The 27,906-nt window shown below is 41.7% G+C and overlaps 1 protein-coding gene and 1 pseudogene across 4 annotated transcripts in view; one reads left to right on the top strand and one right to left on the bottom strand.

The window, feature by feature from the left end:
• FSD1L (fibronectin type III and SPRY domain containing 1 like) overlaps nucleotides 1-27,467 on the bottom strand; it is a 37,611-nt gene extending 10,144 nt beyond the window's left edge. For all 4 annotated transcript variants that reach the window (XM_056848108.1, XM_056848109.1, XM_056848110.1 and 1 more), the window contains exons 1-9: nucleotides 27,418-27,467; nucleotides 19,876-19,971; nucleotides 18,162-18,293; nucleotides 15,318-15,419; nucleotides 7,953-7,975; nucleotides 5,259-5,380; nucleotides 2,525-2,734; nucleotides 1,706-1,804; nucleotides 118-247 (exon numbers count right to left, since the gene is read on the bottom strand). In XM_056848108.1, coding sequence (XP_056704086.1) covers nucleotides 118-247; nucleotides 1,706-1,804; nucleotides 2,525-2,734; nucleotides 5,259-5,380; nucleotides 7,953-7,975; nucleotides 15,318-15,419; nucleotides 18,162-18,293; nucleotides 19,876-19,971; nucleotides 27,418-27,432 — 929 coding nt within the window. In that variant the 5' untranslated portion in view covers nucleotides 27,433-27,467. The remainder of the gene's footprint in view (nucleotides 1-117; nucleotides 248-1,705; nucleotides 1,805-2,524; nucleotides 2,735-5,258; nucleotides 5,381-7,952; nucleotides 7,976-15,317; nucleotides 15,420-18,161; nucleotides 18,294-19,875; nucleotides 19,972-27,417) is intronic.
• On the top strand, nucleotides 3,806-3,894 carry LOC130477200 (U2 spliceosomal RNA; annotated as a pseudogene).
• Nucleotides 27,468-27,906: the final 439 nt, after the last annotated feature.

The following is a 27,906-nucleotide window of genomic DNA, read 5'->3' as shown; positions in this document are numbered from 1 at the left end:
GGCAGTAAGTTTATTCTAAAACTTATGCCAACTTCTCACAAAATCTATTATTTGCTTTTCAGGAATAAAAAAAGCAGATGTACAAACTAGTACTGAGCAAACAACAGTTTTCCTTACCTGCCTTTGTTCTCTTTTCCTTTCACTTTGTTCTCTTGGCCTTTGCCTCCTGAAGAATCCCATTCAACGCAGGAATCTTCAACTTTCAAGTTCATATGAGACGAGGAACCATCCAGATTGAAAACAAGAGCTGAACAAAGACAAGATGTGGAACAGTTATTCACGCCCTTTCCTTTAGTGCAATACCTACTTCAGGAATTAACTCTAAAGTAGAACCTGCTATGACCCATTTTCCAACTTTAACTCAAACAGTATATAACATCAGGACTTGTGGTTTCTTTTTATCAGATCTGCCTATCTGCCTTCAGAGCTCTAGAGTATCCTGGTAATCACAGGCTTCAAGTTATGAATTAAAGATCTATGGAAAACAAGTTTGCTCTCAAATCTGGACAAAGTAAGCATGCCAATCTGTTCAGTAATCAGAGAAGACAATGCAGGTTGTCACATACTAGAATATGAGTGTTCACTGTGAAAGCTAAACATTAAGTGGGAAGAACTTTGTTACGTCTACCATGATCTTCCCCAATATTAAATTTAACATAAAAGATGTGTTCAACACATTTTCTAATTTCCATAGCTACAGAGGCTGAATGCCAATGATGTAAGCACCCACACTTTCAGAGATCAAAAGTGTTCCATACAGCCAATCAGCACTGAGTCACTACTGCTCAGTGGAATGTGGTTTTGTCTGAATTTAATCCATCCACTGCCAACGAAGCGGAATAGCTTTGAAAGCAAAACAATAGCTGTTATATTAAACAGACTATTCAAATACTGAGTTGTTGTTTTTATAAGTATTTCAGTGTACAAGGTTTGGAATTCCTCTCGGAAAGGTCAACAAGATGCTGGAGTAAAGCTGACCTGAAAACTGTAAAAGCAAATATCCATAATTGTATACAAAATTTTAGAGTAAATTACCTTTGACTCAAATGAGAATAAGATACTGTTACAAGACTGCCATTAGATGAAAAGCCTGCAAGTTATAGCCAATATATACAGCAGCCTCTAACAATACCCAGCTACTTCTAGACCAACGCATTCTCCAGAGTAAAGCCAGAGATAGCGGACGCAAAATAGAGCACAGCAGCCCCCTAAAAATGCACTATAGAAGTTCTAATCTTGAAAGAGCATCATACACGTAGCTACAAATGTATATCAGCCAGATCAACGGCCAACTTTTTAAAATAGAAGCTGCTGCTGGGATAGCTTCTTCGCACTTCATTTTTAGATTACCGCAAACATAACCCAAGGCTTCATAGAATGATTCTGGACTTAATCTGTCAGATTAAACTATTATTCTGTACTATTGTCAATCAATCAAATTTTATTTCGATACAATATCAGCTCTAAATATTGTCACATTTGACACAGTATGGTAAAACCCTGGGATTTTTGATATGACAAAATGGTTAAGCAAATGAACCCCTTCTTTAGGAATCCCACTGTCGCTTGATTAAACACATAAGTCTTCCTGAGAAAAGTGGACCGTTAGTGCTGCAAAACAGAAGAACAACAATTCACAGGCTAATTTCCTGCAGTCGGCACTTTAGCCACCATATCATACGAGTTGTCCATAATGCAGTTTTACCTTTGGTTTCTAAAGTCACTGGGTCAGAACAGTCTCCCGCCACAGCCTTGTTGCAAGCTCGGACACGGAAATTCATATATTTTGAATCAAACCTCAGACCTGGAAGATGGAGAAGCCATCAGACAGATAAGATTAACACACACAAAAGAGCTAGACTCAAGTCCAGCAGCACCTTAGAGACCAACAAGATTTTTTCGGGTATAAGTTTGACTGTCAAAGCTCCCTTCGTCAGATGGACAAAAAAAGGTTTATCTAGAATTATGCAGAAGACCTGGTGGCCCCATGAAGAACTGGGGGACGAGGAGGATAAACAATTTGAATTTGGGGTGAAAAGGAATTTTCCATCTCCTCCTCCAGGATGCCACAAACTCTTTGGGGCTTGGACATATAAATTTCTGTATTTGTCTTCCCCTTCCATTTAAAGGACTCAACTGCTCTCAAGATACCTAAGAACACTAAGCATGCTCAGTTCTCAGACCAGACCACTGGGTTGGAAGGAATATTTTCTTAAAAAAAACAAACATTTACCACTAATATTTTTCTGCACACCCATGGAATTCTTCTGAATATGCAGAAATCCCAACCTTGCCTGTGGCCTTTTGTACAGCCTTTGTGATAGCAACTTCTTTTTAACTTCAAAAAGAAAATGTTTATTCTTGGCTATCTTAGCTGTCCCATTAAAAGCAATTTTAAAATATAAAGGTCAACAGGACATTATCAGATACAATTTATATATTAGAAATGATTTTGTGAGGAATTTGTCATAGGCAGTTCATTGCTCAAGTCATCCTGAAGAGGAACCCCACTCCTCGAAGATACCTGATAATGTGTATTCAGTGCCCTTAATGTAGTCTATAGATTCCCAGCACCTCTCATCTTTTACTCGAGGTAGTCCATCAAAATTGGTTTTTCTATATTCTAGTACGTAGTGATCAATTTTGTTGTCTTCTTCTGGCATTTGCCACGATATTGTTACCGAGTTGTCAGCTACAAGACAATCAGCTAGAACGATCTCTGGAGCTCTGGGAACTGTTGAAAGAACAACAAAAAATTTAAGAGCACTGATAAAGCAGACCACCACTCAGACGCTAGTTTCGATCATTTCAATCTTGCCAAAGATGAATGAAGACTTGGATACAAAAGCTGGGCTTTTCTGCAAGAATGAAGGTCTACAGCCCAGCATCTATTTGATTTCTTGTCCTCTACTCAACAAATGAGCTCAGAATCAAATTGCACTAGGCTTAGCAATACTAGCTTCTTAGTGTGACAGGACTGCATATTTACAATGCTAACGAACACACCAGTGCCGACCTATGTAATTTTATCACCAGCTTTTCAACTGTGGACTGCTTACCGGTACAATTTGCTTCTGTTCTGAAAATACCCAGACTGACCTCCTTTAATTAGCAGAAAGCAAACTGGCAGTTATGGACTGGGGTGGGTGGATGGGGGAACTCTACAGAAAAAAATCCTTACTACCCGGGCATAAGTAGTGGTCAATGGTGACCTCTGTTTCCAAGTCCTCTGCATGTCGTAGAGAATTTAAGGAAGGCAGTCTGATGTGTCACTGGCTACTTCTACCAGCTCCAAAGCCTGACACAGATTGCTCCAATCTCTGTTGGTACCAAAGGTCAGCAGTGATATGGGAAACTCTCCTCTCTCCTAACTAGGCAATGTGAAGTAAAAGTGTCAGCATCAAGAACAGGACCTTGCCCATAAAGAGCAGATTAAGGTTTGTGTATTCTATAGATATTTACCTAACAGTGCATTGATATGCAACATTCAAGACAGGGAAAACCATTAATATAGCTAGCACCATTCACTTCTGAAAGCTAAGTTTAGTTTCCTCATAAATATTTGAACGTTACTCTTATTCATGTTGCAATCAACATCAGGGATTAATCAATATATAATCTTTTTGTATGCCATTCTTCCTCTGAGGAGTTTTACGTACTCTGAATTTCCTCTTACCACTCTGCTTACACAGGAGAGGGTGAGAGACAGAGGCTTCCCAAAGACCAGATCTCAGTAAGTTTCCTGGATGAGGGGGAATTTGAACCTGGGTCCTGGCAGTCCAAATCCATCCAATTAACTATATATATTGCTTCTCGGCCTTTTGGCTAAGATCAAGTGTAGTATCTATATATTTTGAAATTAGTCATATTAGCACTACCAGGGCTTTACTTACTGCCAGATAATGTATTTTGCACTTCAAACCAAAAAAAATAGCCTGCATTTACTAACAGGCTTTGCCATAGCCTCATAAAGTTGATGCACACTAGGGAACCTGTGCACTAGGAAACCCACTTCTATTCTAGACTTATCTCAATTCAAACACATTTTTATGTTAAGAATCAATTCAAGATGCAATATCCTCAGCATGCATAAGAGGGGTAAACAGAGGCAAATCCAATTACCAGAAGTTACACAAAAACCTATTAGGACCAACCACTACCATCCACAGAAGAGACTGCAACTTTTGAGTTTTTCAGAACTCTCCTTCAGGCTGGATACTGAACATGCATGCACACACAGAAGGTGGCGGTCCCTGACCTTTAGGACCTCTTCACCAAGCACTTAAACGTCCCCGTGGTTAGACAGCCATGCTGGTCCACAGCAACACAAATACTATCTGCCTGGACCACACAATGCAGGAAGCCAGAAGCATCACCAGGTATGGTGACAAAAATGTTAATTTATTCATAGCTGCATGGCACAGTAAGAGTACAGTTCTATTGGGGGTGGGGGAGAAGTAGAGAATTTCAGTTGGGCTGGGAGGAGAGAGATGGCAGATAGCCGAGTCAGATGTTAAGGGTTTAGACTGCTTTAAACTGCTAGGGAATTGTTACAGAAAGATAGCTGCTAATGTATATTCCTCTAGGGCTTAGCAGAATAAAATTAAACTCTTTGTGTTGGTTCAGCGACTTATGTATCAGGCCGAACTGGATGAAAGCCAACGCAAGTGTTAACTATAAGTTGCTCTACCATGTTTGGATGCTTCATATATATGCATGCTATATTGTTCTAAAGTAAGTCCTTTACCCAACGAGCGATTAAGGGCATGGGTTTAATTCAGCCAGAGTCTTTTTTTGGGCAAACTGTATGTCACAGTGCATTGGATGGGAATCGGATGATTAATCAGAACTGATCTAAAATTTCAGCAAAACAACTCCATGCCAAGATATTCCAAGCATTTGTCATCCACAAGATGTGAATTAAATCTGATCTCCTGACACTTTGAATTTGATTCTTGAATACAAAGCCTTCGATTCATCCAAGCAGGAGCAAATTCAGGTCACCCAAGTGTCATTTGGCAACTTGCTGTGGAAGACAGCAGTAAGAAGGTTCTTTAAAGACCAGAGTGATTGACAAGCAACAAGAGTGATTGAAATGGGCCCACGCCATTTAACACTGGGGACTTGAGACCTGGTAATAAAAGCCTCTGAATAAAAACATTTGGCACCATTCCACCCTCATTATTGTGTTGGGTGCTTCAGCTAAATCCCTCACTCTATACATAATGCCGTTGAACTGCTCCACAGGATAAGTTTACCTGGCAAGAACTTTAGAGCTTGGAGCATTTGCCTTTCCTGAGAGAAGTCCACCATCAAGTGTGTCATGTTGTCACTCACTTTGGGTCTCAAAGAGAGACGGAATGCCGGAGCCATTGTAACTCTAAAGAGCAGAAGGCAGAAGACAAAGTTCACCAAAAAGAAACCAGAGGTCTTGCTGTAAACACATAATATTTCTCTAATACCCAGCGATCTGCAATATGGATGCTGTCTCAGGAAGTTTCTTCAGTCATCACCTTAGTGCCCTGTACTTTGATACTAAGGTGGACATTTCTACTGGTCATATGCCACTATTCGTTGTATAGCCGAATTCTATCAAAAGCAGTTTATCACAGCTTTCAGTGTTCCCATCCCTAACACAGACATAAAGGGGGTTGAACTGGAGGGGAAGGACAACAGTGATCTGTCTTCCGCATGTGCTAGCCAACAAAGGACAATATGCAGAAGAAGCTTCTATTTATAACTGATCAATTTCAGAGAACATGAGAAATGCATTGCAGTGTCAGTATTTTTACATCATCATCAAGGAATGTAGTAGTAGCAGCAGTAGCATGAGTTCTGGGTACCCAGAATAATTCAGACTTTCAGAGAACGCTACTGTATTATTCCAAGTAAGTACAATTTTCTATTGAGCTGTAGTAGAAGCTACACATCCTTGCTCTTGGGAAACTAATGTTAACCACAACACCTGGACTACAAGTTATACACCTGAACTTCCATTCGTCAATTGCTTCACAGTCAGGCTAATTCAAACCAAGATAATTCAGGGCCTGGCAAGATTTGTACTTCTTTTTGTTCGTCATAAATCAATTAAGTCCCTAATTTTTTTAAGTGAAGCAAGACAAATTCAGGAGAAGTAGCTGCTATGCTAATCCTTACAGTACCATAGAACATGTCTGTCTGTTTTGCTATCATGAAGTGGTATGTACCATTCTCACTGAAGTGAGAGGCTGGCTCCAAGTCACATTCTGCACCAAATTAAATCTAGAAAGGATTTAAAGATACAGAACCACAAGCCAAAACCATAAAATTATGGTTCAAGCTGAAATAAGAACTCACAGCTGCAGAGATGGAGGGAAGGAAGCAAATTCAGAAGAGGGTTAGGACGATGGGATCTTGTAGAGTCCACCTTCTCATACAAACCTTACTATAGGACAACAGCTGTTGCTGTTGCCAGCACTAGCATTTCCTGGGCTCCTGCTGGAAATGTCTCCTTAAAGGCTTTTCAGCCACCCTATTGCTGTGCTGAGGCTGATCTCCGCAGTTCTTTTCCTAATTCTCTTAGTCAAAACCTTGAGGCTGGAGAACACATTCAGAAGCATTCCTAGAGAGACCAAGCAGCTTTTTAGCAGCAAGTGGCCTTTGCTGGGCTTGTACCTTGTAAAGGCATCTGTGCACAGCTCAGCAGCCACACTGCAAGTCTCTGTCCACTCTAAATAGAGCTGTGAAAATCAGAACAGGAAGGCTGAATTATATGCAATATTCTAAACACTGCAGACCAGGTGGAGATCACTTGCCACTAAAGAGGTTTTAGCGGCATCCCCTTGATAACCAGTATCTGCTCTGACTTCAAGCTCCAGCCATATATGGCTGCTTCCTTCTGAATATACCAGCGGACCCAAAAGTTTGCAAGCAGGGCAGCGTAGTACTGCCTTACTGCCTTCTTAAACAAACTGGAAAAAAACTGCACTCTGTAAGTACTGAGACATGATCCCGGCAATTAATTAAGTCTCTGCCCCACCCAAATAATTTCACTGTGTGAACTGTACAGAATACTGGGCTTTTGCTCATGTGCTCCTGGGCTTGCTTTGCGCCGACTCTGAGAAACACGCTGAGCATAAGATGCCAAAATATCCAATTTTCAATCATTTCTACTAAAAGGGATGCCTTGGCCTGCATAAATAATGAACATGGAGCTTAAAGCTTAAGTGCCTCAAATATTCTGGGATACCTTTCAATATTCACTCTAGCACAGGAACAGACTTACAATGTCCCGCTTTCAGATTTTTTTTTAACGAAGTGTTTTATGTGTACTGCATATCCGCTCTCAAGATCACATGGAAGTGTTCCAATAAGTTTCATTCCCCCTGTGCATGAAGTCAATGTTATATATAGAACTAGTCCAAAATTTTAGAATCTGTACCAGAGACTCCTGTGCTACTTCCAAGTTTAGTTTGCATCTACTATAAGAATAGTAGATTCTTATAGACTCGTCAGATCTCAGAAGCTAAGCAGGTCAGCCCTGGTTAGTATTTGGATGGGAGACCATCAAGGAATACCAGGGTTGCTGTGCAGAGGAAGGCACTGGCAAACCACCTCTGTTAGCCTCTTGCCATGAAAACCCCAAAAGGGGTCGCCATAAGTCGGCTGCGACTTGACGGCACTTTACACACACACACACATAAGAATAACTTTTAATCCTATTGTCACACATCTTTCTAACCCCACTGCTATTTAAGCTATGCCCACCTTCTTTGTTACTGCATAAAAATGAAAGCCAATGAACTAGGAAGGAGGAAGGGTAAATTAAAACAGTTTTGTGCTCGGTCACCATGCAAAACTCAGTTTTGTATCAGTTGTATGAATCCTGAGTAAGAACAATGACTCCTTAAAACTACCATCCTCAACTTCCATTAAAAAAAGGAACAGTTAGAAGCAAGAAGTTTGTACTGTACCTATCCTTGATCTGTCTGGCAGCCTTGAAGCATTTCAGGGAGAAGAAAAAGAAGGTAGTTAATGGTTTCATGCAAGTTTCATCTGCAGTAACATGCAAGAAAGTTAAGAGTATGAATCCCACAGGCATCCAACTCAGATTTCAAAACCAAACTAGAGTTTTGTTCACTGAAGATTTGGCCCACAAGCCTGTGTTAATACAAAGTGATAGAAATGCAGTCATAAGCAAACAAAGCATTATATTTCTTCAAAGCCAGCCCAATCAATTCCATGTGGCTTCTCCTCAAACCTGCACTGAGAATCGGTACTCATTTCTAATACAAAAAGGGATCAGCCCAACTCAGGAATATCCCAGTTAACTCTTGTACTAAACATGACAAGTAGAGAACGTATTTGTGTCGGAGTTTGCCATCTGCATAACAGCACTCTAGCTTTAGAGTTTTTGCCCCTCAAAAGTCCCTAATTAAAGTACAATTTATTGATGCAAAAAGACATCTTTCACTTAGGTCTAGATAGAATAGAATGCTTATAAGTTACAAGGTAACAAAATGCCCAAAATTACTTTATACTCTACCGAGCATACTCACAATCCAGAAGCAGAACAGACAGAATCTGTCCAGACCATAGGTCATAATGAATACTTAGAACAGTAATCACACGGGACTGACAACACAAAATATGAACAAAAAAATTGTGGTGTACAATATGTTCAAGCTGAGGGATTTGGAGGGGGGGAAGGGGATTGCCATGCTAGCACAGCTTCAATCAAATACACCTTTCCCAAGATGTCCCTCTACTGATTAACAAAAATACAGTTTTTGTTAATTTGACCAGAAGGTTTCACAAAACCCCATCACCAAAATGGTAATGTTCTTAACCGTCTAGGCCAGTGGTTCCCAAAGTGGCCAGTACCACCCCCTGGGGAGGGGATTACCTAGGGAGGGCACTAAGAGGCAAGGGGGCAGCAGGGGGCACTAGAGGTGGGCCCCCTTCGACTGTGTTGTTGGATAGGGGGCGCTGGGGTTGAGTTTGTGGAACCAAGGGGGCGGTAGCCCGAAAAGTTTGGGAACCACTGGTCTAGGCTATTCTATAACAGCAGTGGTAAATATACCTCAGCCCACAGATAATATGTATAAAATTCAGTTTAGGGGGAAAGTGTATGATTTGCACTCCAGAATTTAGCTTAAACTTGCCTCTCCAAGCAAGATCAAGCATCTACAGAAAGCTGGTTAGCTGCTGTGAAAGCTCACGTATGTGCAGAAACCACGGAGATGTTTATGGCTGGGGGAGTGTGACAAAAAGGTCTCCCGATCTGGGAATGCAAAATTAAGTAGAAGAGGGGGGTATGAACAGAAAATGAAAACCCTTTGTTGGTATTAAGGCGATGAAGAGGAAAAGCCAGATAAAAAAGAAGAGCAGGTGAAAGATGTAGAGGTCATAGGATGTTTAAATTCCAGTTATGAAATAATTTGGCATTAAATCTGGGGTAAATATTTGCCTACCCTCTTTCCATATTAAGGGCAAATCAGCTTTAAGGGTAACATGAATGCATTTATTCCCTTTCCCCCTCTTTACTCAAAATACTATGAATATACCCTTGCTTGTTAAAAATTCTGTTTCTGTTCAGGGATGTAAGATGTTGAGTAGACGCTGAAGTTTTGTTATTCACTCAGTGTGGCTTTGTGGTTTCCTGGACAGCTACACACATCTAACCTGGGCTATGCTAACCAGGAAACTAAGGGGAGGTTTAAAAATCCCTTTCTGGATGTTGAGTTATCAATACAATCTTACCTGCCACGGATTACTCTGAGCTACAACCAAAGTGGGATAGGAGGGTTGAGAACTGCCAGAGGGTTTTTAAAAAATAACCATATTTTAAAGTTGTTAAAGTTTTAACTGATAGGACTACAACCTACTTATTGTCTACTCCTACTGGCAACCACAATTAAAGGTTTTGATACCACTGAGGAGACGGAGTAAGGCTGGGAAGGGAAATTTTTTATCAAGGTCTGGTAACTGGGACTTGGCCTGCTAGATGAATTCCTTATCCTGGTGAAAAGGGGAACCCTGTAGAGGAAGCCCGTATCACAACAGCCATCCAGAACCACAACAGGAATCTGCTGGAGCCTTATATAAAAATTGGAGGAGCTTGATTACAGCTATAAACAACAATGATAATTCAATCTTCTGGTGGACTGTGAATTCTCTAAGTAATGGCTATGTCAGAGTCCCAGCATGTATCCTGTCATCGGTCTGGGTAGCTTACTTCAAGAGCCTTTTCTCCTACTCTGTGGAAAACCAAGGACTTATACCTGTAGCTTCTTCTATTTTGCTGAATTCCTGGCCAGATGTGTCTCCTAATGAAATTAAACCGCTCATTGATCGCTTACGTTCAGGGAAAGCCCCAGGTTCTGATCTAATTCCCTATGAACTTTTTAAAGTCAATAGTAAATGGTGGGCCAACATTCTTGCTCCTGTATTTACACAAATTAATGCATCAGGAGCCATTCCAAAATCTTGGAGACATACTATTATCGTTCCAATCTTCAAAAAGGGTCAGCTCTCTGACCCAAGTTGTTATCATCCAATCAGCCTTTTGTCTTGCTTAGGCAAATTGTATTCCTCCTACTTATTAAAGAGGCTGTTGGACTGGGTTGAGAGTAATGACATCCTTGGATGGGAGCAGATTGGCTTCAGAAAGGGTTGGTCTGTTATGGACCATTGTTTAGTGCTCTCTCACTTAGCCGAGAAATATTCCTCCCCCCAAAATGGCACCCTTTACGCAGGTTTTATGGATCTTAAGGGAGCTTTTGATACCATCCCGAGGGAGAGGCTATGGTTGAAACTATCAAATTCTACTATGGATAGGAGGTTACTATGGCTCATTCAACAATTTCATACTGACCTCACAGCTCAGGTTCGCTGAGCCCTTTGAACTGGCCAAGGGAGTTAGACAAGGTTCCTCCATGCTCCTTTCTTGTTTAATCTAAACCTGAATGATATGGCAACCAATTTCTCAGAGTCTTGTCACCCCCCAAAGCTTGCAAGTCATCCCACCCCAATTCTACTCTATGCTGATGATGCAGTTCTCCTGTCCTGTACAAGAATTGGTTTGAAAAGATCTTTACAACCCTTCTCTGAGTACTGCTCTAGGGAAGATCTTAAAATAAACCACCATAAATCTAAGATTATGATCTTCACAAAGAGGAGAAAAATGCCTCTTTTTCCCTGGGTATTAGACGGCTTTGAGGTTGACCAAGTCAAGGAGTTTGTTTACCTTGGCATTCTTTTTTCCCATAACCTAAATTGGAATTCCCATCAAAAAGCAGTGTCCAACAAAATTAAACCTGGGGTTGGTGCTATTGTCAACTTTTTCAGGTGGCAAATATATTCCAGGGGCTGTTCAGGTTTTTAATCTAAAAATTACCCCAATTATTCTCTTTGGTGTTGCCATCTGGATATCAGTTGTCAATGAATCTATAGATCGTCCATTGCTTCAGTTCTTACGAAAACTCCTAAATGCCCCTCGATGTGTTGCTGGCATTACTCTTCATTCCGAGTTTGGCCAAATGTCACTTGAAGCTAGGGCATGGTTGGCCGCCTTTAAACTACACCTTAAACTGTGCTTTAGCACAGAGGGGTACCTAGCTTCTTTGAAGCACGACCCTTTTAAATCCTCATGGCAAAAAAACTTAGATGAGAAACTGTCATTGTTGGGCTTCTCGCAGGATATGTTATTAGATCTTGGGAAAACTGAAGCTTTCACCAAAATTAAAAAGCGCATTAAAGAGTTTGATTATAACAGCACTACTTTTCGTGCTCGCCACGTTAGTTCATCCCAATTCTTTGGAATACCACCACCACGTGGTTTGCCTGCTTATACATATTATTTGACAACTCCTCGTCTTTCTAGAGCTTTTTGTTTAGCTAGATTGAATGCTAACCCCTCTGTGGTTATGCAGGGCAGAATTTTGAATATACCATATTCAGACAGGACCTATCCTTGCTCTTCTGGCTCTATCGATTCACTAGCTCGTGCCCTTTTGGAATGCCGCTTTTACGAGGAACTTCGATCACATTGTATTTCCCCCCCTTTAACTTACAAATCTAATGCCTCTGTGTCTGACATAATGTCTTTTCTACTAAGCGATAGGGATCCCAAGGCTACATTGTCAGTGGCAAGATTTTTCAGTCCTTATATCTCTCAAACACTAGTTATATGCTGCTCAAGATCAATGGATCAAGGAGCTTCTAAGGGATAAAAGAAAAGGAAAGGAATCTGCTGGGGAAAAATAAGTATTTCTGAGCTATCCTAACTGGATGTTTGGATGCAGACTGCATTAGTAGTCATGCAAGAATTTTAACATGGAACAATTCAAGCAGCATTTAATTTAAAGCCAGAAAAGACACTGAGTTGTGTTATGAGCTCCCAAGTGTCTTTCTTGTAAATAGCCTGTGCTCAAGACATCAAATGGGACCAGAAGAGCAGACTAGAGGGAAAGAAGTTTTCTAAGCCTCCCCTTGCACCATTTTCCTGACCTGAAAAGCCCTGCAGGGCTGCTATTTGCCATAACAGAGCAGGCACAAAGGTCCTATATATTCAGGTCCTATATGTTTACTCCAACAGGGCAAACAGTGGTTCTGCAGGGCTATTTCAAACCAGGCAAATGATACTGAGGGCACTTAAACCACCTTCCCCATGGTCCTGCACACTGAGCATTTAAAGGGCAAATGGGTTTGTGTGTTCCACACATAGAACTCCCAGCATTGCACTGGTTTTCTCTACAATACAGACAACAAAGGCTGGATGGAAGCAGCTTCAGCATAAGCAAAATGTTCTAATTTTGTTTGCTGTATCCTCCACCATTTGCAGTTGCCAGCAATAACTTGCTCCAAAGTCACCCACAAACTCTACAGAAGAAAAGCAACTAGATCCCTGGTCTCCAAAGGATAAGCTCAGGTTACAAGTTCCCTTGTCTTTCCCAACATAATTATCCGTGCCCTTACACACACACACAAAACCAGGTTACTAGGCAATGACAAATAATCTCTGGATTCCCCCCTCCCCCCAGATTTAATTCTGTCTATTGCATATTAAAAGGAGAGAGATCAAAGAATAGTGAATAAATAATGAATTCAGCTCAAAGGGAAAGTGATCTCCCACAGTAATAAGTGAATTTTGTTCCCTCAGCAGTTACTATTAATTGTAGCATTACACTTCTCGTGGTAAATTTACCAACCAACCATTTTAAGAGAAACAGTGCTGGGCTAAAGGGCAGCAGTCAGTTAAAAGGAACACAATCCACATTTAGGGTAGATATTTATTCTGAATGTAAAAGCAGCAGTCATCAAGATTCTGCCCTCCTTCTCCCCAGTTTGAACAGAGCCATTTTAAGATCTTTTTCTGGAAAAGTTAAGCACATGGCCATCACTAGAATGAGTCCTCATTATGAAAGCCAAATAAGCCTCATTAGCCAGCAAGTGTAATTTTGGCTGTGCTCAGCAGAACACCCATCAAAATAGAGACTGATGAAACAGCAAGTTTTCAAACTGATGCACAAAGTACTACGTTTTGCAGAGCCAAACTATTTTGATCCGTGACCATTTGTCAAGCATATTAGAATAGGGCAATAAATAGGATAGATTCATTGCTAGGCTCAGGGAGGAATAAAATAATAATGCTATCAGTCTGGGAGACTGGATGGCCAGAAAGTAATCGGGGCAGCAAGGTGTCTGCTGGAGTCAAGAGCTAGGAAGGGATGAAAGCAAAAGGGATCCGAGCAGGGTTTGCTTTTGTATTAATTTCAGGGAAATGACCCCAACGGAAGCCTTAAACTTCTCCAAAAGTAACAAATCCCAGTTTTTCAGAGTACTCATAGTACACAGATCAGAACAAATTCCTCAGCCAGAAGCAAGCATTAAGGACTATCTCTGAGCATACCTCAAAATCAGGGCTATAACAAAGGGGAGGGTCGAGCAGCCAGCCGCAGCATGCAGACAGGGCGGCAGAACTGCCTCTCCTACCTGGCACAGAGGAGACTACAGGAGAGGCAGTTCGGCCACCCTCTCTGCATGCCACAGGGGCCGTGGCTGGCCTCCTCACCACCACCACCCCACTTACGGCTCTGCTCCAAGTATTAGTTTTAAAGCCATGTCCATCATTGATTGAAACACAGCTTCCTTTCCAACAAAGTTAAGCTTAGCAGACAAGTACAAGTAACAGGGTTTTGAACTGGTGTAGCAGTGGTGGTACAAATAACCTGGGGAAACAAAGCGCTGGCAATACTAGTCATGACAAATTCATGTAACAGAACTGTGACAATCTGCATTGCCAATTTAAACTCCACTGAGAATAAGTGAAGACAGTAGTCTAAGATTTCCCCATTCAGCAGTAGATTTACCATCCTACACGTGGGCCCTCAGATAATACTGATAATTTCATTGTTCCAAGTACAAGATATTTACATGCCTACTGTATGAATGTTAGAGCCCTGCAACGCAGAGTGGTAAGCTGCAGTACTGCAGTCAAAGCTCTGATCATGACCCAAGTTCAATCCTGACAGAAGTCAGTTTCAGGTAGCTGGCTCAAGGCTGACTCGGCCTTCCATCCTTCCGAGGTCGGTAAAATAAGTACCCAGCTTGCTGGGGGTAAAGTGTAGATATGGATGAAGGCAATGGCAAACCACCCTGTAAACACAGTCTGCCCAGTAAACATCATGATGTGATGTCACCCCATGGGTCAGTAATGACCTGGTGCTTGCACAGGGGACTACATTTACCTTTTTAACTGTATGAATGCTTCTGCACTTCCATATAGCAGTAGCTGCATAATCACTGGCAAATACTAACTTGACAAGTATCTGACGAAGGGAGCTTTGACTCTTGAAAGCTCATACCCTGAAAATCCTGTTGATCTCTAAGCTGCTACTGGACTCAAATCTAGCTGTTCTACTGTAGACTAACATGACTACCCTCTGAAACTAACTTGATGTTGTCACTGAACAGTTACAGACTGTCTTAACTTTATTCATGCCTTCTCAGATCTAGCCTGCACTATGCACAATCAAGGCGCAGATTCATCTAGCTTTATTTTGTATCTGAAATTTACAAAATCCAAAATTATATATAGGATTTTTTGAGCATGTAAATCTTGACTAAAAAACTTATCATTTAAAAGGTTCTACTATCTTAGGGGCAATATGGATGCATACATTTGAAACCCTTAGAATGTAGTGTCTACAACTGCTGAGATTAATAGATTCTACAGGTCCTCCTACTGCTGTGCCTTACTACACATTTTCAGACATATGCAACATGCGGTTAATAAAAATCTGGGCATTACTTGTTCACATTAGATAGTTTAATACCTTTGAAAATTCCTCTGTGTCCTTTATGTCCAGTGACCGCGTAGCAAATTCAAGCAATTCTTCAGAGTTCTCAAGGGACTTACTACATTGACTAAGTTGATTCTAGAAGAAAAAAATACCATTCAGAACACCAGCCTGTAGTAATTTGTTAGCTATTAGAGAACACATTTTAGCTAGACTTTGCCTTCTCTTTCCAGCTGCCAGCTAAGGTTGCAAGAGCAGTAAGCTTGATCAACGATCTTCCTCGAGTCCTCCAGGCTACAAGATTTTAGAAGATGACAAGCCTGAAGGCAAATGAAGGCTGGAGACTGTTGGCAATGGCAAATTCCATGTCTCACTCCCAATTCCACATGCTCAAAGTAGAACTATGAGCATGGAAAACATACGGCTAGCCCTAGTTAAGCTATTTGCATGCATGCCAGCTCCACAATTCCATCTACTGGTTCCAGAATTTTCAGTACATATGGATACCATTTACATGGTTATTCAGGAACAATACGGCAGCATTAGGAGGAGGAGAACACCTCCTTGAGCTTCTAACTTGATCTTGCATTCGAGCCTCACTTGTTTTAAGTAAGAAGCTTAAGTCTCTCTTCTAGACATCACTGGAGAAGTTTTATGGCTTCTATCAGGAATACTTTTTGCCATCGAGTCACAGCTGACTTATGGCAACCCCTAGTGGGATTTTCAAGACCACAGAGTTCAGAGGTGGTTTGCCACATTGCCTGCCTCCGTGTCATGACCCTGATATTCCTTGGAGGTCTCCCATCCAAATACTAGCCAGAGGCAACCTTGCTTAGCTTCTGAGATCAGGCTAGCATGGGGCTCTCCAGGTCAGGGCATTAGGAACACTATACAGAAAAAAAGGATTCCAAAATGCCAGATATTTTTTGGTCTAGGGAACTCAAGCCAAAGCTAGTTAAGTACGAAATGTAAGGCTGAACTCACCACGAGAAATGAAATTATCTGTGGAAGAGAAAGTATGGAATGCAATGCTTCTGCTCCAATGTCTGACAGGCCACCTGCACTCCTGGCTCAAGCACACAGCCCTTGAGCAAGCAAGCAAGCGAGGGCCAGTGAGGGTGTTGTTTTGGTTGAGGAAAACCCACTCTTCCTAGTAGGGATTCCTTGCTGCTCCCCAACCTCCTCTTAAGTGGGGTTTAGTGCCTTTCCCTTTGGTAGGCTGCCACCACCTCCTAATCTTTGTCTCCCCCACTGGTTTGGTGCCAGGAGGAGAATCAAGTCAGGGCTGCTTGCAGACAATTGGTTCTCGATTGCTTCTCTTAAATACAGGCTTTAATCTACTGGCGTAACTCTAGAGAAAAATCCAGGCTCCAGGACAAGGGTTCTGACTAATAAAAGAAATGAACCAGAAAAATTTCTAACCTAACCTGGAGCTTACAATACCTGAGCATTTTATCTCCATGTTTTCATTTCTGGCTGCAAAAATCATGCCTCTCTGAGCATGCTGAATGTTCCTTGCTCCAATGTTACCATTGGACATTGAACACTGTTCAATGAACACTGGTCAGTTTCAATAAACATCCGCCCCTTCTGCTCTTATCCATGACTTGCAGGGTAACTGCAAACCTGTGCAGTTACACATATGTAGTTGTGTTCAAAGCAAACGTGCACAGAGTTGGAGTCAATGCATTTAAACGTATCAGATTTGAGTATACTCCGTGGAAAATGCCATGATGAAGTTGAGGTAGAGTTACTGTCTTCTATATATGAAATATGGATTGTCTAAGCTTTACAAACTTACTGACCTCCATGGCATCTAACTAACATGCAGATGCTTGGTACACAACAAGGCTGCAGAGTAAGAACTTTTCATTACGATATAGACAAATAGTTCAGTTACTATTTGGTACATTATTTTCTATATAGATTTAACAAATAATCTCAGGGTATTAACATTTACCCTCAATTTGCAAACACAGCAAATGATACCCCAACCAATCACAAAACAAGAAGAGACTCAGTCTTGAACACTGTAGCCCAGTGACTAAAACATTCCAAATTATTGTTGCTCACAGGAAGCTGACAAACCTTGCCTGTGAAGTGCATCAGACCAAATCCAAATGTCAATGTTTTGAGTTTGTTCCCCAACCACTTAACATTAGTACTGAAGAAACAGCAACCCCAAGAGCTTAACAGGATAGGTATATCAGAAGGCCCTTCAAGTATTTTTCATTTACTTGGAGTGCTACAGGAATTCCAGAACAGAACTAAAGGGTGTTATACTAATTAGCATGTCAATATTTAAACCACTCTCAAGAATGCATCAGGCATCTGGGTAAGAAGGTCCTTTCAAAAGTAGTCAGACACCCTGGGATCTTTTCAAGTGTGTAAAATGCTTCTTTTCAAAGACAGCACACTTGTTGTTGTTAAAATATTCATATAAGCTGGATAAATTCAAGACAAATCAGATATCTGCTGAGCATCTCCATTTTAAAATGTATAAGTCATAATGTCTCTTTTAAAGCTTTCATTTTAAAAAAAAATTGATACACGATTTTCTAGAGCCACAGACAACACTTTGAATAAGTGTCTTAGATTGGTTTCTTCCAAAGGTCTGATACACATACACTACTGTACACTTCAGAAAGATTTTGCTTTTGCTATTTATACAGTACAACCTAGATCAGTATCACTCTATATATAAAAGTTCCGGAAATACAGCAAACAACATAAAGGTGAAAAATGCCACACTTGTTTAAACTATACAAATCCAAACATTTAACACATTTATACACTATAGGAGTTATTCAATCTGTTCCAGATTTCCTTATACTATAAACATTCCATTGTGTTATTACTGAAACACCAGTGCCTACTTACCTGAAGTTCTTGAGTTTTATGAGCTTCTGCTTGTTTTATACTAGTAGTCATACTTTCCTTCATCTCATCTAGTATTGAATACAAGCCATCAAATTCCTCATCCAGCTCACCGATTACACTAGAAGCATTAGCCTGTGAACAGAATTTTCGTTGTACTTGTTAAGTATTGGTTTGTTCAGCACCAAGCCCAACCTAATAGTAACCATCACAAAGTCACAATTTCATCTGTAGCACACTAGGTTTCCTAAGCATAACTGGAATACTACAAGACATCTATTATGAATAAGACTTATCTTGATGCTTCAGTTAGACCTACACAAATACAAACATCATCAGTGCACTTCATAAAACAGGCATCGTCAACAAAGCAAAATACCAAGTTTAATGGTTTTGATATCACTCTCTCATATGATTACAGACATTAGTTATAAACAGATATTAAGGACACATGAAGCTAACACACAAAGAATTCCTAAAGGGCAAAACACATTCTAATTTGCCTCAGTTCAGATTTCCACCCTACCATTCCTTCAAGGACCTCCAGCCATTGTACATGGGGCTTATCATACTTCATTCCCACAACCATCCTGTAAAATGGGTACATAGCACTAATCGTCACCACTGAGAAGATATCTGAAGCCAAGCTGCCAAATTCAAGCCCAACAGTCACTTCTCAATAGCAAGCATAAATTCCTTAAATTCATGAGAATACCAAAGTGGGGTTAGTAGCCCTCCCCCTCCAAACGAGAAACTTAAAAAACGTATCACTCACAACAGAAGAATTCTGTATTGTATTGACTGTATCTCATGACAGAAACTTATAGACAGGATCACCAAAAAGTTCTTAGTCAGATTAAGAGCTTTATGTTGAAACAAAGCTAAGCAGTACTGCATGGAAAACTAAAGCTATTTCTCTGAAATCTTGCCCATGGCACTGATTTCTATGACTGCATAACTGTTCAGAACATAGGAAGAGCCTTGCTGGATCACAGCAGTGGTCCATCTAACCCAGCATCCTGCCTCACTAGTGGCTTACCAGTTATTCTGGAGGGACAATAGCAAGGTTCACAGCCATAATGATGCTTCACAACAATTTAAAGCACAGTCTACATGTGTGGGGCAGACAGATGAATGAAGCAGAGTATGGAGTATTTGCCCTGACCTGGATGGCCCAGGCTAGCCTGGTCTCATCAGATCTCAGAAGCTAAGCAGGGTCAGCCCTGGTTAGTATTTGGATGGGAGACCACCAAGGAATACCAGGGTTGCTGTGCAGAGGAAGGCACTGGCAAACCACCTCTGTTAGTTTCTTGCCACGAAAACCCCAAAAGGGGTCGCCATAAGTCGGCTGCGACTTGAAGGCACTTTACACACACACACACACACACACACACACACACACAGAGTATTTAGAACAGATAGTATTAATAAATGAGGGGAACTGAGCTATCCCCTGCCCATCTCCCACACAAGGACACAACTGAAGTACCAGGGAGGATCAACTGCTCAGCTTCTCACCCATCTGCCCTTCTAAATGTTAAACAAGACCCACACCCTTTTTTATATGCAAGCAGGGCAAACTGGAGCAATCGTGGCCGACACCGTTTCATCTAGTTTGAACCTTGACCTTTATTGCTTCAAAAGTAAAGGAAGTGGAACAAGTTCAAACCAGCTCCTTGCAATGTGTACAACAGTTTTTGCAAGCTTTACCACATACCTGGACACCTTTCAAGGTGTGATTTAGTGTTTCAATGAAGTTTTGGATTTCATCATTTTTGTGTGCCAGTGTGGAAATAATCCTCTGCAGAGCTTCCTAGAATTAGAGAAGTTGGTGAAGGTTTTAGTTTACTTACATACAACATATGAACTTCAGTCAGTCATTTTTAGACAAACAATGCCTTTATTACAAACCACTTGACTGATCAACTACCCAGGCGACACAGATGCATGAAGGCCAAGCTGGTAAGAGTTTGTATTTTATCAACTACAAGACTAATATACTAATTGCCATTTTGTGGCTTAATGACCATGCTGTGGTCAGATGAGGATTTATGGCAAAATCAAGATAGACTTACTTCCTGGACAACAGAAGAGATTTAGAGTGCTGCAGGAAGATTTGCAACTTATTACGAAACCTCCCCACATTCTTCTATGCCCCTATGAAAACTACTTCTGCAGGTCAGGATACCCTCCCACACAGCACAGGATGTTGCACGGGGGACAACATCTGGTATGTGGAATGGGTGGAAATTAGAGGAACCCCTCCATGGAAGCTCTTTGAATGCTGAAACCATGGCAGTTGAATCCAGCAGGACAGAGATTATACAGGTAGGGAAGGCAGATGCCCTGGAGGAGACTTGGGGAGGGGCTGTGGCTCAGTGGTAGAGCATCTGCTTGGCATGCAGAAGGTCCCATGTTCAATCCCCAGCATCTCCAGTTAAAGGGACTAGGCAAGTAGGTGATGTGAAAGACCTCTGCCTGAGACCCTGGAGAGCTGCTGTCGGTCTGAGTAGACAATACTGACTTTGGTGGACCTAGGGTCTGATTCAGTATAAGGCAGCTTCATGTGTTCCTGTGAGCACAAGGGGCTTTCTAGATTCTGAGCAATATCATCAAATGTGAATTGACAAAAGCATCTGCAGTAAAAAAACAGGACAGGTGTTTTACCTTCACATATACAATACTTGTGGTCCATAAGCAATTGTATTATGGATTCAAATGATACATTTTAGGAAATATTCTATTCATTGGTTCTAATCCTAAGTGAGTTCATAAATGCATATTTCCCTTTTCTCCCTTCTCTTGAGCAAATCCAAAAGGTGTTTGAGAGTTGTGGGACCCATACAAACAGAATGGGAGTTAGTGTGGGAGACAGCATCAGACATTCTTTCTCATAAGTTAAAGAAAGAAGAGGAATAGTTATTTCTGCTGGTTGCTACATCCTACTCTGTTTCTGAGGGTCTCCTTAGCCTCAGGGGCAGTGGAAGGGGGGAGTGCTATTCTATGAACCTGTTCAGTTTGCAGTTCAATGAACATTAGTTTTTACTACAATATGCTACTTAATGGGATTTGCTGTGGAATAATTTTAAAGATTTTTGTCTCTACCACAACTGGCAGATATGCATCTACCTACATTTCCATTTACAGTCATGTGTTAAGAATTTTTAAAAATATATATCAATGTTGTGGCTAAAATCCCCAGCACATGGAGGTAGAAAAGCTGAAGACAAAGAGCCCTGTAAATGTACACATATTGTATCATGTGGTATATTTCAGTCCCAATCTAGCTGGCTTGTTCATGCTTTATGGGGAACAAATGCCCTTGGAAGGCTCTCATAATTCTGATTTGAGGCACAAGAAACACCAGTTTCCCTGCTCCTATCCAGTTTCTGAGCTACTTACATAATCCTACACTAGTCTGTCATTAGTGGCATTTTACAAGCATGCATATCCTGCAATATCAAAGAATCTCACAAATCTGAATAAACGTTCAGATTCTCAGGTAACAAAAAGATTAATACCTGATCACCCAAGGCAAACTTGTGCCAGTCCTTTGTAGACCCAGCAATACCAGATTCCTGGACTCTGGCTTTCTATACTCCTACCAAGTCACCAATTTTTACTGACCTAAAGATTAAGGATTTATCTCAGCCTAAAATCATGTTAGCAACTAGTTACATTTTATAGCACAGATCCATATATGTCTGAGTAAAATGTATCACCTCTTTCAAGTTTCCCACCCCCAGTATTTCATTCTTAAATCCACGGAGAACATTAATGCTAAGAGCACTGTGTGTTTACAATCACTTCACACTTTCAGTCTCTATAGTCTGTATGACCAGTTGTTATAGCTTTCCTAAAGACAACAAGGTCCAGAGCTGAGCTGACAAGCTGTTTTTACCACCAAATTCCAGATGAGCAGTGCATCTGATAGGCTAGAGCTAAGCCACAGATCCTATAAGTGTAACTATCAGTTTAAGTCAGAATTCGCAGAACTCTTCTTTCTTGGATTTACTAGATTACATTTATTCCTACCACATGAAAATCATTTTATATCCATTTCTAGAGAACAAATACTCATTTGAGAGCAAAGGTTCCTATTACAAAAGTGCCAAGGCAGTTCCTTACACAGCCACTCCTAAAATAAACATACTACCTTATGTTTCCTTACCAACTATCTCACCATAAATAAAAGTATTAGACTACAGCTAAACTTCAGCTAGAAGTAAAATGCATCAAATGCAAACACATTCTACAATAGTCAACGTAGTATTCAGAGTACATTTGTGCCACATTGAACTCTATAATGTCATAACTTATCTCAATACATGTAGGAAATACAGAGTTATGAAGATGGGTCATATCAGGTTTTTCTTGAGCCAGTTTTTAACTGTTATGTGTGTCCTATTAATGGACACAAAATTCCTACCACAATGCTCAACTTGTAGCGTATTCTCACCTAGTTTAGGATGTAGAAGATGGAACCTATAAAAGACATTGTTTGGGGAAGGACAGGAGAATGGTATGCCTATAATGGACTTTTGGAACTGCTGTGAGAATTACCAGAATCTGCCCAGGTCCTTGATATACTTGGATGTTCAGTTACTACATATGCCTTAGCTTAAAACTGTAATTGATATTGTTTGTTAAAAGTGGACTATTTTGTTTTCAGAAACAATATCTTTACTAACTAGAAGCCATATATTTGAAAGCCACAGTTCACATGGCATCAGAAAGTCTTAATTAAGTTCTAGAAGCCATAGGGCAAACATGTTCCCATTATAAGTATCACGTAAGATTTCATTTCTTATATAATAGTAACATTTAATAACCCATCTCAGGGGCCCAGCAAATGCATGGGAGGGGGGAAATTGGTACTATGCCTATTTATCTGCTTCTTACCTCTGTGTGTTCATTTCATGCTCTGAACAGGGCCTATGTTTATTTATTTGCTTTATTTATGGCCCATCTTTTTCATTGAGACTAAAGGTGAATAAATTACAACCTGCAGCCCTGTGATCAGACACCCTGTACAAAACATGAATGTGCAGGTACCACTCAGAACTTCAGATGCATAATGGAGATTAGAAATAGAGACCAGAAGTATGATGTCTTCTCATTCAACCCTTCCCCTCCATATTAAGGGAAAATTGGAAAGGTGCAAAAGGAACTCCTCTTCAGTTTTAGCCAAAGATTTGGGGGTGGGGTGGGGAAGCTGATTCTTCCTTAGCAGTATGTAACTGACAATACCAGAATCCAAAAATAACTTCATTGGTTTGTTTATTTACTACATTTCTATACCACTTTTCCACATTGCTGGAAGTTTACAACAACAACAAAAATAAAAAACTAACCAGAAACCAACAAACAGAATAAAAAAAACTAACCAGAAACCAACAAACAGAAAAAACTAACCAGAAACCTGACACATTAACACACTAAATAACATTAAAACCAATTTTAGGAGAGAGACAGCTTAAACTGCTACTTTTAAGGGAGTAAGAGATTATACTTTTCTCTGTGCAATTCCTGAACAACATTCTCTTCCACTGAATTGATGGTAACATATTCCCCCTTCTACCCATAGACACTTAAACCTGCTCAATTTACCATGCACTTAATTATTAATGTCTCGCTTCTACAGCCTAGCATGCTGCCCTACTTTATCAGGATACTATCTTAATATGCAAGCACCAACAGTATTTTGCAGAACTAAGTATGCCTATAAATCTCTCACTGCACAATTCAACTCCCAGCATCTACAAAACAGGGCCATATGCATTAGTTATCTTTCTGTATAGCTTCTGAGATGTCATTTAAGCCTTACTAGAAAGCGAAATATCAGAAAAAGGTGCAACATGAGACAGAAGATACTATAAAGATAATTTATTCATTTTTAAAATAGAGTTTGACATATACAAATGGATTATTAGATTACTTTGAAGTATCAGCTGTTATCTTCTTGAACCAACACAAAATCACAAGTCTGAGCTTTTTGTATAACTACTTGACACTCACCTTCATACAAAGTAACACTAAAAAGCACATTTTATTTAAGCAGTTAATCAAGTTTTTAAATCCACTTTATGTAGGGAAATGTGCTATTAGACAACAAAAAAAGGGGGAAACAAACTCAACCAAAAAAAGTACAGGGAAAGGAAATATCACCATATACACAGTCAAATGGCACTTGTGCCATAGCTTTTAATATTAATTCCTGCAAGAGAACATTCACTACTAGTGTGTCTGGTAGCAACTAATAAATTAAACTGTAGTACTTTTACTGATGTGCACCAGGTGGAATTAACCTCTCATTTACTCTTCTGAAAGCACAACCTTGATTAAGAAGAAATAAAACCAAAGGTACACAGCTGTGCGTATATAAATTATCATATGATTCAAGTAAACTGTCTTAAAGGGCTTTTTTAAGGACTTTTCCTCGACTGACGTTTACTCTGTTGGGACAGCCTGGATTGTATTTTAGGTATTACATTGTACAAGGACACTTTCAGGCTTCTCTTATATTATACCATTTACATGTATGACTTACTGTTCAGTATATTAACAGATCACTTCAGGTTACAATGGTTCCATATTAACATACCATACCCTCATTAGCACATTATCTTGATACTTACAGGACAATGATTAGCACATTACTTTTGCAGGACAATACTCAGCTCAAACCCAACCCCTTTCTGACTATATATTACTCTTCCTACACCCTTGACACTGAGACACACTGTCCTTCAGTGTTACTACTCTGAAGATGCCTGCCACAGTTGCTGGTGAAACGTTAGGAAAGAAAATTCCAAGACCACGGTTACACAGCCCGGATAACCTACAAGAACCAATTACTGTTCAGTTACCATACGTTAGAAAAACAGGGTACAATTTTTAAAAACACATAATGCAGCTATAAAATTAGTTGGTACTGCTATTATGTAGTAGCCAGGTATGTTGTAAATACATTTATTAGATTTTTTAATTCTTTTGATCTAAGTGTTTTTCTTTTCTTTTATATTTCATTTTAAGAATGAAGAAAACAGGGGAAAAGAGAAGACTGGCAGAGCAGACCCAGAAGTTCCACTCTTTTCAGAGAGACAAGCTTTCAAGTGTGCACAGGCCTGCAGTCTAAGAGCACACTTCTATGTACACTAATTCAGAATTAGCTCAATTGAAAATAGCAGGGCCAGCGGGGGGGGGGGGGAGGAGGAGGGAGAAACACTCCAAGGGCCCTTTTCAGTGGGAGCTGGACAAGGTGCTGCTAGGGTGTGGCTATACATTATGTGGCCCACACTATTGAGGATACCAATAGGGGTAAGTAAGATTGTGATTGGCTCAACCTCACAGGGTTTCTGCAAATATAAAGGGGGGCATGTTTAATACAGAGAGCTTCCCACCCAGTTTCACTGGGCTCAAGGCAGATCCCAGGAAGGGTTGCCAACATCCAGGTGGGGCCTGGAGTTCTCCCAGAATTACAACTGTTCCCCAGACTACAGAGATCAACTGCCCTGGAAAAACTGGCAACTTTGGAGGATGTACTGTATGACATCACCTCCCTGCTGAGCTCCCCCCACCTCCCCAAACTCTCTCAGGCTCAATTCACAAATCTCCAGGAATTTTCCAAGCTGGAGATGGCAACCTTAGTCCTAGGACTGAAAGTGACAACACAACTCCTGTTGTGAGCCACAGGAAAGGAGGCACCACCTATAGAGCCAACAAATCAGGGAAGGAAACACCAGATAAAGACAGCTTTTGGGGGGGCATGGTTCAGTGGAAGAGCATCTGCTTTGCTTGCAGAAGGTTCCAGGTTCAATCCCCAACATCTCTAGTCAAAAGATCAAACAGCAGGTAATATGAAATACCTTTTCCTGAGACTCTAGAAAGCCACTACCAATCAGAGGAGACAAGGGCATGACTAAATATAAGTTCATGTGCTCATTCTCCCTTCCCTGGATTGCTGTGACATCCAAACAGGTAAACTATAGTTAGCATTGCCTCACAACCATGGTCTGCAAACACCCTTCAAACCCTGGCTTCAGTCATGGTTTGGGGCAGCACGCTGGTCACAATTTGCTTAGGACATAATATGATGGAGACAATGACTCAATAGCAGACCATCTGCTTTACATGTAAAAGTTCCCATGGTTCAGGCACTCAGAGATGAGAAAAAAACTACCAGAGGCCTTGCAAAGGAGCTGCCAGTATCTCCACCATGTAGCATCAACCTGTCCACAGAAGGTCTCTGGTTCTACTCCTGGCCTGTTCCATAAAAGGGATCTGGTAGCAGGTAATGTGGAAGACCTCTATTTGAAGCCCTGGAAAGCAACTTCCAGCCAGAGCACACAAGATCAACTTGAGAAACCAGTATTCTGACTTGGCACTAGGCAACTTAATGTGCTCTTAAAGGAAGGGACTGTGGCAAAACATTTGCTTTGAACACATGAAGCTGCCTTATACTGAATCAGATCCTTGGTCCATCAACGTCAGTACTGTCTACTCAGACCAGCAGTGGCTCTCCAAGGTCTCAGGGGGCAGAGGTCTTTCACATCACCTCCTTACCTAGCCCCTTTAACTGGAGATGCCGGGGATTGAACCTGGGACCTTCTGCATGCCAAGCAGAGGCTCTACCACTGAGCCACGGCCCCTCCCTGACATGCTTTGCATGTAGCTGGTCCCAGGTGGGAAAAGGTCAGGCAGCAGGTGATACGAAGCCGCTCTCCTTGGGATGCTGGTGAGCCACTGCCAGTCAATGGCCTGACTGGGGTCGAGGAAGATTCATGTATACTGGACACTGACCAGAGGTCTGACTTACTATAAAGCAGGTTCGTGTGTTGTGCAGCAGCCCCGCCCCCCCATGCAAGCATCACACCAGCAGCAGAAAAGCCACAATGAAGGGCTTAAAGGTGCCCCACCCCCAAGATGCTTTGCGGGGCTCCCTGCCTTTTGGACCCCCCCTCCCTAAAACAAATAAGTCTGGAATTCATAACAGACCCCTTCCCTCCCCCCCCCCACCACCAAAAAAAACCCCGAGAGGGCCACAAAAGCCGGCACTGCTTCACGCAGAGCCACTCTTCAGCCCTGCACCAGCCCCACCTCCCCCTTTCTCATCCTAGGAGGGAAAGGCCCGACTCCTTGGCCTCTCTAGGACCCCCTCTCACCTTTCCCTCCCTCTATATTCCTCCGCCCGAGAGGAAAAAGAGCTCCCACCGAGGCAGGGGCCGCGCCGGCCCCTCCGCCGCCCCGCCCGACTTACTTTCTGCGCTTCCATGACGGAGGCCGGCCCGAGACAGGCGAGGACAAAAAGAGAGGGAAGCGGGGCGAGCGCGGGAGGCAACAACGGACGCGGGGGACGGAGCACCGCGCCGTCTCCGTCCGCCTAACGGTTAACGCTGGGGGGGGAGGAGGGCGTCGCGCCAGCCACTGAGCGGCGGCGGCGGCGGCCCGAGGAGACCGCGAGCGTGCGTCAGGAGGCCACGCCCACCTCTCCAGAACCCCACCCTTCGGCGCTTCGCTCCCCCCCTCCCTCGGCGCGCGCGTGCGCCGTGGTGGCCCAGGCGGTCTACGGCCGCCCTGCGGCTGGCGGGGTTGTTGCAGCGGAAGTCTCGTGGCCAGCGGCAGTGGAGGTGCTGCCAGAGGGCGAAAACGCCCGGGCGCTTGAGCCTCCTTTCTTCCCTGTTCCAGCCAGGATCGAACGCACGGACGTTCGAAGAACGTTCAGCCAGGATCGAACGCACGGACGTTC

The sequence above is a fragment of the Euleptes europaea genome, chromosome 4 (genome assembly GCF_029931775.1).
Source record: "Euleptes europaea isolate rEulEur1 chromosome 4, rEulEur1.hap1, whole genome shotgun sequence".
Taxonomy (NCBI): Eukaryota; Metazoa; Chordata; class Lepidosauria; order Squamata; family Sphaerodactylidae; genus Euleptes; species Euleptes europaea.
This window is presented reverse-complemented; position numbering and strand designations above follow the sequence as displayed.